General features: G+C 39.0%; 2 protein-coding genes and 1 long non-coding RNA gene across 5 annotated transcripts in view; 1 reads left to right on the top strand and 2 right to left on the bottom strand.

Moving 5' to 3' along the window:
- Positions 1-2,796, bottom strand: part of ttyh2 (tweety family member 2) — a 62,009-nt gene extending 59,213 nt beyond the window's left edge. The window contains exon 1 of one of the 3 annotated variants that reach the window (XM_034292286.1): positions 2,286-2,796. In XM_034292286.1, coding sequence (XP_034148177.1) covers positions 2,286-2,414 — 129 coding nt within the window. In that variant the 5' untranslated portion in view covers positions 2,415-2,796. The remainder of the gene's footprint in view (positions 1-2,285) is intronic. The other 2 variants (XM_034292287.1, XM_029120028.2) reach the window with 2 other exon arrangements.
- A 3,556-nt stretch (positions 2,797-6,352) lies between these two features.
- Positions 6,353-8,751, bottom strand: rpl38. The gene is made up of 5 exons (XR_828803.4): positions 8,676-8,751; positions 8,449-8,475; positions 7,757-7,817; positions 7,441-7,563; positions 6,353-6,422 (listed from the first exon to the last, which is right to left on the bottom strand). It is a non-coding gene; the product is annotated as a ribosomal protein L38 (long non-coding RNA).
- Positions 8,752-10,849: 2,098 nt separating this feature from the next.
- On the top strand, positions 10,850-13,382 carry nccrp1 (P1, F-box associated domain containing). Its single transcript, XM_010888643.3, has 6 exons — positions 10,850-11,043; positions 11,666-11,746; positions 11,902-11,998; positions 12,426-12,521; positions 12,774-12,912; positions 13,047-13,382. The coding sequence occupies exons 1-6, from the start codon at positions 10,902-10,904 to the stop codon at positions 13,188-13,190; spliced, it is 699 nt and encodes a 232-aa protein (XP_010886945.1). The 5' UTR covers positions 10,850-10,901; the 3' UTR covers positions 13,191-13,382.
- The last annotated feature ends 146 nt before the right edge of the window (positions 13,383-13,528 follow it).

Genomic DNA, 13,528 nt, shown 5'->3' on the forward strand with positions numbered 1-13,528 from the left:
CTCGCCACGTGCACCAATGAGCCTTGGCTGCCCATGACCCTGTCACTGGTTTAACGGTTTTCCTTCCTCTGACCACTTTTGATAGGTACTGACCACTGCAGACCGGGAACACCCCACAAGGGCTGCAGTTTTGGAGATGCTCTGACCCAGTTGTCTAGCCAACACAATTTGGCCCTTGTCAAATTCGCTCAGATCCCTACACTTGCCAATTTTTCCTGCTTCTAACATCAACTTGAGGACAGAATGTTCACTTGCTGCCTAATATATCCCACCCACTGACAGGTGCCATGATAATGAGATTATCAGTGTTAACCACTTCAACTGTCAGTGGTCATAATGTTATGGCTGATCGGTGTATGTGGCATGCAAATACATTTGGGCAATGTTTGTGTGACTGTCTTTCAAACTCTTTTTAAGAGCGCATTGAACGTTTGGACCAGGTTGTGGCAATGCCATGCCATTTATGGGCTAACATTACCGTTACTGGCAAGGACAAACAAAGAATCAAAGGATTTTCATTTCATGCATACCCAGTAAAGCATAAGTTCATCCTAAAGTCATTAACGCACTCAGGACTTTGGCAGAAATGGGAGTATAAGCTTTGCCAGATATCGTTTTAGTTATAAAGGAAAGTAGGCAAAAGGTTCTAGTGGGCGGAAAAAATCCCATCTATGTTGTGCCACTTCCTGATAATGATGATCTCCTGTAGACCTAGTCAGTCTTATACTGACACATACCAGGCATATGAGGCTAAGGACCAAGTGTTATCCAGTCAGTCAGTTCCACTGATAATCATAGTAATAACACTGTCAAGGCAAATGCAGTGTTAATCTCAACCATGAGAGCAATCAATTGTGGAATGTAATGGCCTAACTACTGTATCAATTAACTTCCTTCAACTTCCAGCATGGCTTCAAGAAGCCAAGTACAGCAATACATGCAGATAGGAAGCAATAGGATCAGGATGCCTGGGGGTGGTTGACATTCATCCCAGGAGTCAATGGTCTCCCATCGAGACCCTTCATCCTCTCTCCTCCCAAACCCAGAGGCCCTGCCTCCCCTCTCTCAACACAGTGTAAAGACATAATGGAAACAGACAGCTAGTGACCAGCACTCCCCCCACCCCTCTTTCTCTCACCACAGCCATTCCTTTCCAGTGCTAAGTGCTCTGTGGTTCAATGGCAGTGTGAGAGTGGGAGTCGTAAAGGATGGATTGGTCGCTTCTCAGAGACATGGATGCAGAGGAGGGAATAAATGTTTCGTACATTGCTACAGTGATTTCAAAACAAATGGCAAAACCAATGACAATGTGCAGAGGTTCTTCAAATCTGGGTGAGAAACATGAACATGTCGCCATCCTCTCTAGGGCTGCTGGTATTTCCAGTTCCTACAGCCTCTGCTTTAGTGGTGTTTCCCTATTGGCTAGTGGTTTCTCTAGGTCTTAATCTCTCCACCCCCCATCTCTCTCCCCTCTCTGCCTTTTTACTGTCTGGTATTATTACCCTAACACTTTCCAATGAAACGGGTTTTCCCCCAGAGTAAAGGCTCTGCATTAGCTACCTAATTAGAACAAGTAGACATAGTGGGTGTCTCTCTATAGCTGCTTTGGAGAGAGAAAATACTGTATTCTGTTTGACTGTTTACACAGTAGAATAGATTCCTTGTAATAGATCCAGGTCTTTATGGAAAGTAACAGCTGAAACATTGCTCATCCCAATGATTGGGTGGCCTGGAGGTGTAAGGAAACATAGTGCCCAGTCCTTATCTTAACCCATGATAGCCAGGCCCTTGCTTCTCCTGGGATTCCAGTCTGCTAAGCCAAAATCTAAACAGCCTGAAATCTAAACATCAGCGGACATGACTTCCTTATGTTCATCACAAAGGATTACTTTCAAAGGGTTTAAATAAACATATGTGATGTGTTATTGGGTGTCGTAAACATCCCCTTTCTCCCCATCAGGATTATCAAATAATTTTTGCAAACGTTGCAACACATGACAGACTGAAATGCAATGTTTACTAGGTTTAATCTGGGTTATTTACATAAAACCATGTCATCTATAGTCTACTCGGATACTTCCTAATATCTAGCATATGGCTGAAAAAGTAGGAAACCTCAACATGCTAGGATGGCCCAATCACAAAACCCTGCTATTGTCTTTATAGTGCACTACTTTGGACAAGAGCCATACGTGCCGCAAACAAACGTAGCGCTCTATAAGATACCATTTGGGATGCGGGTTATCAGGTACCGTGAGGGTCAAATCCAAGTCTCTACTACTAACCTGCTGGTAGTTCTGATCCTCCGGGGTGAACGTGTTGTCGATGGGCTGGAAGTTCAGGTTTACATGAGGGAAATTGTGAAGCCAATAAATCCACCAAGGCGCAATATAATCCTCCCTTACTGAAGACATCCCGGCAAGAGTTAAGTCATCCAATGTCTAGCAATGCGTTTATAGTGTTAGTAAGCCGACAGCTCAGTCAGTCCGCCGTAGGAAGCATCCACGCCTTCTCAAACAAAGATATAATGGATAACCATGGATAAACCCGTTCACGCGAACATAAAACAAAATATGTAGGGAGGCCGCTACAGCATAACATCCCAATCTTATCAATGGATTTAAAATGTTTTACGTGTCCCGTCCATTTGTTTTAAGCCACAGCCATTCTACTACCACTACGGTCCGCTGGCCCAGTCATTCACTTTAGAGCGATCGCTTCAGAGACGCGCGAGCACGCTGGGAATTCAGAAATGGGAACGGGACAGGACACGAGGCGAAAGCGCGCAGAACTTCAATGGTAGCGTATTGACAAAGACACAAAGTACAGTCTTCGCTAGTGAAGTTATATCCACTCACTTCTATACAAAACGAAACGTATTTCTTTAACATTCAATATTTTTTCAATATAGTTTCCCCGATTTGTTTTCCACATCGATGTTATTCATCTCGCTTCAAAGGCGTTGCAACACTGCCATCTACTGTTCAGTTTGACAACTGCAACAACGAAACCATAACACTAAACATATCCAGTGTTATTGGGCAGCCAGCGTAAATATTAGGTAGTCCAAAATCAGAACCGTTTCCTTGTAAAAGTCTGACCTCTGGTATATAAATCCTATACCCTGAATATCTACATTGCCTTGGCACATTCCTGACGCTGAATTGGTAACAGCATGCGCCTACAAGCCCAGTACTGTGAGTTTTAATTATGCGTGGGGCGGGCAGTACGATATTATATAAATGGCTGAACTGCAAGTCGATTTGGAAATATAAAATGTAAAGTATTCTGTGAAACTCTCTACACATGCTAACGGCACAAATTGTACATCTAGGTGAAGATGGACAGGCTGAGATCTATTAGCATTAACACCTGAAGTCTGTGACATGTGTAAGCGATTGTGAACTGCGGGTAAATAATTTATGAAATTAAGGTTTAGGAAGGGGAAACACTCACTATAATAGTCTATCTACATAAGCTATTTTTGATGTGTAGAGAGATATGATTTCTACTAAATAAATGCCTATTTTTGTATGTTCTCGTATTTTGAAATGCCTATTATGTATTTTCGACGAAACGGTTAATAGCCCTGATTAGTTTTATTAGCGAGCTAAAATTAGTTTTATAATGGATATTCGGTGGATATTTCTATTCTCTCGTCAATAGCTGTCAATTCTTCAATGATATCGGAAAAGGAGAGGATGAACTAGCCTAGCCTAGCCTAATTCTTATCAAAATATTTTTTTTTCTATTTCCGAATTCAATCATCAATAGCGCTTAAAACTGTAAACCCAAAATGAGCTGATTGTGGGGGAGGACGGATTTTTTGTTTTTTGAAATTTCAAATTTGATTACTATATAAATTATGTCCTGAATTGGGGAAGATTTACTACAATCCACAACTTTAAATTTTTTCAAAAGCTCACATTTAAAATTAAATCGGCCCCATTCAAGCCTTTCACAGTCAGATAAAGCCTGATGTAGTTTTTAGTTGTATATATCACTATGTTTGCAAACAGCAGCTTCTGCACAGTTATACTCTGCATTGTCTTAATCAGACAGAGAGCCTTTTTATTTTTTTGCAACATGCTTTCCGAGCATTGTCTGTCCCTCTGGGTTATGGTAGCAAGGTTCAGGTGGGGGTCCCCCTTGATGCCCTTAGTGGGTTTTCTATGGCTTCTCCACTGCCTTTTATGCTGTTCAGCCACCACTGGGCCTGGCTCCTTTGGTGATTTTGGGGATGGGTGGTCTGGCAGCCTTGCTGGTGTCACTGCCTTTTTTTTTCTTTTTGGGTGGGTTGCCTCTTCCCCTTACATCAGTAATATGTATCTTGAGGTTAAAACCACTAGGTATTGTCCCCATAGCGGCACCTGTTTAGCATAAAAGATATCCCCTGCTGTTATACTTTGTCCCCTCCCTCAGGGAACCCAGATTGTATTCATATCCGAAAGTTGATGTTTTAGTTCTTAGTTTTTACTGTACTTTATTACGTGTCAGTTATGATCGTTAACAAAAGTTCTCAAGTTTAACGTTAGATTGGTTGCAACTAGGGCATCAGATGGAAACACCAATGGTGCCTGAAGAAAACTGATGCAAAATACAATATAAAGCAGACAAGCAACATATTAACAGAATGTATAATTGGGTGTTAAGTAAAAGCTCATTTAAAAATATATTTATAAAACATACCGTGTTTACATAAAACCCTTCCTACAGTAAGGGGACACTTTTTGAAAGAGCTAAAAAAGGCACGGATTTTAGTCCCTCTGACCCCAATTCAGTATGTATCATTTTCATGGCACACTTTTCATAGGAGTTATTGACAATTTGAATAACAAATTGCAGACAAAAATATTAGGTCTGGATTGCAGTCGATCCTCCCCCAATTCAAAATATATTATTTTTATAGTCATGGCACACACAGTCTATTGAATTTCCCCAAAAAGGTGAAAAATTGAATTCCCAAATTGGGGGGAAAAGCTACATATTGTAGTCCAACCAGTCAACTGTTAGTATGGCTGAATCATTAAAATTCTGTTAGTCTATCAAATACAATGTCAGATGGGAGAAAAGGGGTCTGTGCCCTCTAGGCCCATATAGTCATGCTACTTTCAACTAGGGGTAACTGGAAATCCACAGAAACGCCCCCTCACTTGACCCACATGCACCTTCACATGTTAGACAATACCTCTAACAGCACTTTAAGTGGTTCAACAATATTTAAAATTAAATATTCTTTAAAAGGTGAACTTGAGTACCTTGATCACCATATTGAAATCGCTGAACCTCTTAAAACACAGATCATTTTGATACACAGCAGATTATTGCAGTTTCAGTTGGCTAAAATCAGTCTTCAGCAGTAATGATGGCCATTCGAGGCTTCATTAGCGTCATTTTCTTAACAGGATATTATGCTGACCACTCAGACTTTATTACAAAAAAGCCATCATCGAAATGTATAAAGCAATAGTTGATCTAGTCCAGGGGTGTCCAAACAGTTCCACAGAGGGCCGAGTGTCTGCAGGTTTTTCCCTATAAATTGGTTCACCCCTAAACAACCAAGTGAGAGTAGAAACTAACCAATTAGTAACATAATGAGTTAATCAAGTACAAGGTGAGAGCAAAAACCTGCACACTCTTGCCCTCTGTGGAACTGTTTGGACACCCCTGATCTAGTCTGAAAAAGAACAGACAAGAATAAAATTGGAACAGACATTAAACAATACATACAGACTAGATTAACTATTTTACCTAATGCATTTCAAATGATGGCTTTTATTTTGAAAAAGAAAATCAGAGTTAGCACTACTAGCATAATATCCTGCTGCCTAGAAGGCCATCACCATTCCACAGTAACCAAAACCTTCCTGATTGGAGAAGTGTAGCAATTAAGAGTCAACTGTCTTAGGGAAAGAACGGTCTCCCCTTGCCAGTTCAGGGATCCAATCCAGCCAGTTTGGTTACTGTCAGGAACAAGAGCTTGCTGGCCATTAGGGAAAATCCTTTCCCATTGACTTCTAAGTGCATGAACAATTACAAATGGTATTTTAAGAATTTGCAACTTGGAAATTAACACCTTTCCACTTAGTTATGAATGCATTATTAGCTTTGGTTTGACTAGACTTAAATTAGTGGGGGGAGTTTCCAGATTGAAGCTTAGTCCAGGATACAATTTAATCTCTCTTATTAAAAGCATTCCAAAACCCAGAACGAGGTTCAATGTCTGGGAAAACGGCCTGTAGAATAAATCAATTTTCACGTAACTCGACAGTCAATTAAATGCCTTTATCCAATAAAGAACCACAAAGTAGTTACACATTTACTGTAGTGAACAAACAGGGATGACAACAAATGTTTTCCTCTTTTTATTACAATTTTCTATACACAGTAGGTCTTCTACTTGAGCTCCTTCACAGCCAGACCTGAAAAAAGATAAAAGCTGGTTAGTAATTGTGATCTATCCAGACACAGTGCAAATGGCGAAATAACTATTAGCATTAATAGGAACACAGTTGAGGTTCAGGAAAAGCCTCCTAATCAGACTGAGAGCAGTTTGAATATTCAGTTTCCATTTACCTAGGGTCAGTCAAAATAATAAAAAACCAGGTTAAGGCTTGTGTGGTTTATATACAGTCATACAGTCACCAGGTCTCAACAGCAGAACATAGCTCAGTACTCTTAAGGTGGGCTGTTTACCAACATTGAATGTAGATTTAAATGCAGTCCTAAAACTTCTCACAACACATTTTAGTTACCCACCATAACCTCTAGTGGATTGAGTTAATCAACTAAAACAAGACTTTTGATTAAGCTAGCAAGTACTACCATCGCTTGTCTATTTTGGTTTGTGAGCATGTTATCTGAACTCAAAAACAATAGTCTGGTTTACTTGTAAATACACTAAGAACACAGTCAAATTTTCCTACTTCTAATAACTGGCTACTGTAAGTAGACATTGAGCAATCACACCAACAATAAACAAACTTCAATTACCAACTCCGTGCAGGTAGCGAGAAACAGTATCTAAGTATTGACAAGTGTATGTAGAAAACCCCAAGAGCTTAAATAAGCTAATGTCATTATGATCGTAAACACATTGACTTCTGTAAATCAACTATTCTAGTGAAGTGTCTGCTAATTTATGTAAGAGAAATACAAAAAAAAGTGTAACAGGTATTCATGCGAGTGAACCGGTGGAACTAAATTTCTGATGTCGTTGTAAAGCAAGCGTGTAAAGACACCAAGACTATTGTGTTTGTGGGGTTTGGACATCTTTGTGTTTTGTAACCAGCATATTCACTACACTGGGAAAACAATCCTTTGACGAGATATTGACACCATTCATGTTCTTCGGAAGTGGAGCTATCACGCTGATACATTAAGCCAATTGTCAAGAACACAAGTAGCCACAGGTAATCTAAATGAAGTTGACCATCTTACCTGGAGGCAGGGACTGCTTCAGCTTCTCTGCCTTTTCCTTGTCTATGATGACGAGAGTGTACAGATACCGGCTGCAACGCACCTTAAACTTGACATTGTCCTTGTTCTTCTTGATTTTAACAGCTGTGAGACAAGTGATAAAAACAAATCTAAATATTCTGGTGGTTTTGACCATGTAATAATCATAGAAACAGAGAAAACGGTAAGTGAAGAATATACAGACCAAAAATTAACCCTGAAATTAGGAATTACATGCTTGTATACAATAATTCAAGGTTGTCAATATCTGAAAGCAGCAGAAGTAGGAAAAACTTACACTTGGCATCCTTCCTCCTTGCTGTAAGAAGGAAATCTTTGATTTCTTCAATTTTGCGTGGCTGAAATACAAAACAAATTGTAAATATACAGCATATAAAATGTTATTCAGAGGTAAACTCAATGCAGAGTCAATAACTACAATGTCGACACTAACATATAGGGAACTATGACATGTAGCATATAATGAGTACCTGCTAAAACTACTAGGAAAGAATGCGATTATTTGTCAGTGGACCGGTGGAACTAAAGATTCTGGTTATATCGAAACTTAGCACTAGGTCCATCCTTAATCTGGCAAGCGTGTAAATGCATCACAAGCACGAGACAGCCTGTGATGTTTGGACAACTTGCGAAGTACTAGGTCGCCACGCTAAACATTTGCAAAATACATATAATAGCTGTGCTGCGTTTCACTACAACTGGACTTGACACTTCAGTTTATTAACGATAACGTAGTACACAGTATATATATAGGCAAATCACGTAAAGTAGGAATAGTAGCCAACATTAGCAATATTGCGAGGCCGCACCGACTGCAGCGCAGGCCTAGTAGTACCATAATTAACTTGCTTAGCAAATTACAACCAGGCAAACACAGGTTACCACTAACGTGCTATGTATCCACAGAACTTAGGGAACATTTGTCGATCATACAATAGGAAACGTATATGTACAGAGAGCAGTCCTCACCATTTTGCCGTGTTAGCGGACTGAAACCTAGAAGACGAAAGACGAGGGTCAGTTTAAATATATTTACAGTTAGATAAAACAAAAAGGAAAATAAATATCTGTTGATTGACGTCGACCAAAGTCTGTTATATTGTTGTTTCAATTACTCGGGGATACATTTTGCAGTTAGAAGAAGGATGGATGATGAATATAAAAGCCACAGTATGTACCACAAATTCGTAACTTACACAGCCTGCAATAGAGGGGATGAAGAGGGCGGAACTTCCGCTGACGCAGCCTTTATACTTCAGCTACGGTGTACCATGTAGGACAAACACGCTCCGCGGCCCAACGTGAATCAAATGGAGTAGGGATTTTTGTGATGCTTTTTTTCAAATAGATGATCATTTTCGTAGGTCCGTCAAAATCAAACACATGTTTAGTTTTTGATTATGAAGATTGATGCGAATGGATAGGAACACCTGGACAGGAACCTCTCCATTAACCGACAACGTACATCATTTATAGGAGTGTACTGAAATTCACATATGGATGAAATCCGTGCCTCAATGTGTCAGCTGAAAAATTGCCATGAACTTAAAATTGCCATAAAAATAGATCCATAATAGAGTTGATTGGAAATAAATATCATTTTGTGCACTCTGTAACCAACTCAGTATAGAGAAGTTTATTTGGAGAGTCCCTTCATTAACGTACAAAAGCAGAAATTGCACCTCATCTTCTGTCTTTACATTTCCCAAGGAAACTGGACGTTTCATTTGTTCAGAAAGGTTGCCATAGAAATGGAAAGAGGTGTCATAGGTGTATTCACTCGGTTATAACATCTGTTACAGCATCACCGTAAAGAATTACTCAATATCAGTGTAATTAATTGGTGGACCCTTCCAAGTGTCTTTATTAGTCACCTGACTACCTCGCTGGAGTCATCATGATGGATCAAACCATTCCCATTGGATGTATCCTGTGTGCCCTGTCCAGACCTTCTATAGCATACAGGGAGAATTATCCCAAACACTTTTTAAAATGTATATTAGAAAACTATGGAGTGACCTGATTCATTGATATATGTCAATATACAGTAGAGGAGACTTGACATGACAATCTGGATAAAGAAGATTATGGAGTGTATATTACACATATATTTAACTTATATATTTATATATGCTTCTGTTTTATTTTTAATATTCTTTTTTTAAATGTATGGGCTGTCAAGTTAGCCAACAGTTTCTATAACAAAACATATTAGTCAATAACTTTTTCTCTGGACAAAAAAGAAACAAAAAAGTGACCAGAGGAGAATTACATTTTTGGACTAGTGGACTTCATTGGCATTAAACTCATGTTGACCGGTGTTTGCCAAACACGCATGTAAATCCTAAAGAACACAATGCACTCCTCTTCTTGATTACATTTTAAACTTTGGACAATTTAGCAAATATCCCCAAATAGTGAATGAATTTAGACTAGGATAGAGATTTAGATAATGCAACACCAAACCAATGCTGAAATATTTTGACTGACTCAGTTGACGTCCAATAAGAATTTTGTGTCCTTTTTTATTACAACCCCATTTTCAAAAATGTTGGGATGCTGTGTAAAATGCAGATAAAAACAGAATGAAATGATGTGCAAATCATGTATGCCTGTATTTAATTGATAATAGTATAAAGACATCATATCAAATGTTGAAACTGAGAAATGTCATTGTTTTTGGAATAATACATGCTTGTTTTGAATTTGATGCCAGCAACACGTTTCAGAAGTAATTTACTGGCTGTTATGTTGGGATGTCTAAGGCCCACATACGACATGCCACTACTTTTTAATAAAGGATTTAAAGATTTAATTGAGCACTGAAAGATAAGGTGGTAGCCTTCATTACATATTTGTATTTGGGACACCAAAGGAAAAAGGTTGTATTAGTCGGAAACCAACACAAACATCACAATGTATTTTACCAGAAAGATATCTGGAAAAGCTTTTTAAAAAGCTTGATTTACAGTAAATATAACAATTCTATGAGATACAGGGAAACAACATTCTCACAGTTGTAAATGTAAACAATTACAGTCTATTTGACTGTCTATGTAAACAACACCATATTGCTTATAATCCTAATATAGAATTTTGACAAACATACTTGATCAAAATCTGTTAAGAAACAGTGACATAAATTAATTACAGAAACTTTAATCATGCATGACATTTTCTACAAAATATTTACTGGTATTAGTCGTTTAATTCAGACTGGATTATTTTCTATGAAACATATACTTTCTAAATCAAAATGTAACACAACCTAAAAAAGGGTCGCGAACCACCAGTTCAGAACCAAGTTAGAGATTGAGTAATGTTAACAATATCGTCCAAGGGTGGGGCATACAATAATAAATTGCAGCGTTCGACTTTACACTTCCTGTTTCGTTGTCCGGGGGATACAGAGACATCACACTATGGCCAACAACGAATGGAAAAAGAAATGCGAGACCGAGTGGGATCTTAAAGGAATTTCGTTGCCGGACAGTGTCGACTGGAAGTTCGTCTACGAAGCGAAGCCGTTCGGTCGAAATTTGTTGAAGAACCCTGCGCCTCACGGTAGTTACGTCACAATTATCATTGCGATTTTCGGTGAACGCTATTTTAGTCTGCTGTGGTAGACTCTAGCAAACGAAGCCAGTACGTTTTGCTACACTTTGTCACGACATAAAGTATACGAAGTGAAAGGTTAGTTAAAGAGAACAGAGGTGTAAAAAGTACAAAGTAAAAGTACTCAACTGGGTTCGGCTGTGTTCACCACTTTTGGGAAGTATCTAATTAAGATCTAAATAACCAGGTAAAGGGAGTTCAAAACTAACTAGTGATCAATTAAATAAAAAGGAAGAGTGTAAATTATCAATTAAGGACACTGATGAGTTATGAACTCTGTTTACATGGTCATTTAACCCTTCTTTAGGAACTTCCCAAAAGTGGTGTACACAGCCAAACCCAGTTGAGTACTTTTACTTTGTACTTTTTACACCTCTGAAAGAGAATGATATTCATTCTCTAATAATAGGCGTGGTGAGCAGCAAACCGATGTACAAACCAATGTGTTTTTAGCGCCAAAAACATGGAGAACAAATAATCTTTATACATTAGTTGATGTTTAAGACAGTTTGAGAAATAGACTAGGTTCATGTCCTTGCTTGTTTACTTGACACGATCCTTCCCCATCCAGGTGTGAGTCACAACTCTCCCCCTCCTGAACCTGAACTGACAGGATATCCTCCAACTGGACCTCCTCGCTCTGAGCCAGAGGGTGAGAGGATAGTTGAAGTAGAATATTCTTCACTTTGCAATAATGTTTTGTCTGTTATTTCCATTAAAAGCATTTCCATTTCAAAGCATGGAGCAGTACATTGGGGTCATTTTCTTTTTAACACGAGATGAAATGTTTAATATTTTAATCTGCAGGTGACTTTTCCGGCTGGATCACCAGTAGAGAGAGCCTTGGCTATGATGCTAGTGGTGTACCACCAGGTGTCGCTGTCTGTCACCTGCCTAACTACAGGTGACAAGGGGGACCTAGCCCTCCTACCCTTTTCACTGGCTCCACTATCAGTAAAGCTGGTCATATAACTGCTCCCTCCTTGTCGACTTTCTGGACCCTGATAGAATGTTGCCCTGTACTAAAAACATAATATTTGCAGACCTTTATTGAAAGACCTAGCCCTCTGACCCTTGTCACTGGCAGTGATATCAGTCAAGCTAGTCATATAACTGCTCCCTTTTTCTGACTTTCTGGACCCTGATAAAACCTTTCCCTGTACTAAAAACAATATTTGCTGTTTCTCCTCTGAAAGTGCGTTTTAGAATAAAACTAGTCTGTTCTACCACTAAATACTTCAATACTTGAAGATGCATTTATATATATATTTATATATTATACAGTAGATGCAGAACTCTTGATGGATGTTGTGTTGGCTCTATGATCTCAGCTGGTTTACCTTGGAGCAGAAAGTGGACCTGAAGGCTGAGGGAGCATGGGATGAGCTGTTGGATGGTTTTCAGCCTGATATTGTCATCAAAGACTGGTAGGTCTCAATGTGACCTTGTCATAGCATGAATTCATGACTTACGGTACAGTATAATGTTAATGTCAGCATCAACTTCACAACTTTGGACTGAAATGTTAGAATTCTGATGACAATAGGCAATTGAAGTACCTGCGCAACTTTATGCAACAAACTTATTGTTAGAGGGTGCCTCCTTGGGATAATCTTTTGATTCTTCATTCATAGCAACTGTTTTTATTCATTATTCTTTTTTACTATTGACCCCTGTAGGTATGAGGAGAGCCAACTGCACGACTCCATATACCAGCTGCGGGTAAGGTTGCTGGGAGCAGACGGAGAGACAATGATCAAGGAACACACTGTGTCCCCAACAGAGGATCTTAGCAATTACTCCCACAACTGGAAAGAGGTAGAATTAATAAGATATTCGTTTTTGTTATGAAGTAGATTTTAATAATACATTAAAAAAAATAGTTTTTATGTGTATTCGTTTGAAAGACTTCAATTGTCCTTTTCTAATGGTCCATGTGTCTGGCTACATAGGTGTCCCATGTGTTCTCTGGCTATGGTCCTGGGGTGAGGTATGTCCACTTCCTGCATAGACTGAAGAACAAGTTCATGGTGGAGTTCTTCCCTACCCTGGTCACAGGAAGTACTGTACTTGTCATGCCAAGAAAATCCAGCTAATATAGAACCTGTTGGACCACAGTGGGCACTTAGGACAGTGATATCTACAGTGGACACTTAGGACAGTGATATCCACAGTGGGCGGAGCTTCCATTGTCCATATTGTGAGTCATTGGTTGGCAAATGTTAATAATTTTTTGGGTAATTTTAATATTTCTATCATTTTTGAATATTAAAAACCTTTAAAACCAACTGTTATTCTTTTTGTGTATTTGGTATTGATATTTGGTATTTAATTAATCACAGCGAAAGTAACAGCTGCTCTTCCTGGGTTCCAAACATGAATCATTAGCCAACAAAATACATACATTCAATATATAGTGCTGCTCTGATTTCTG

Source organism: Esox lucius, chromosome 5 (assembly GCF_011004845.1).
Source record: "Esox lucius isolate fEsoLuc1 chromosome 5, fEsoLuc1.pri, whole genome shotgun sequence".
NCBI lineage: Eukaryota > Metazoa > Chordata > Actinopteri > Esociformes > Esocidae > Esox > Esox lucius.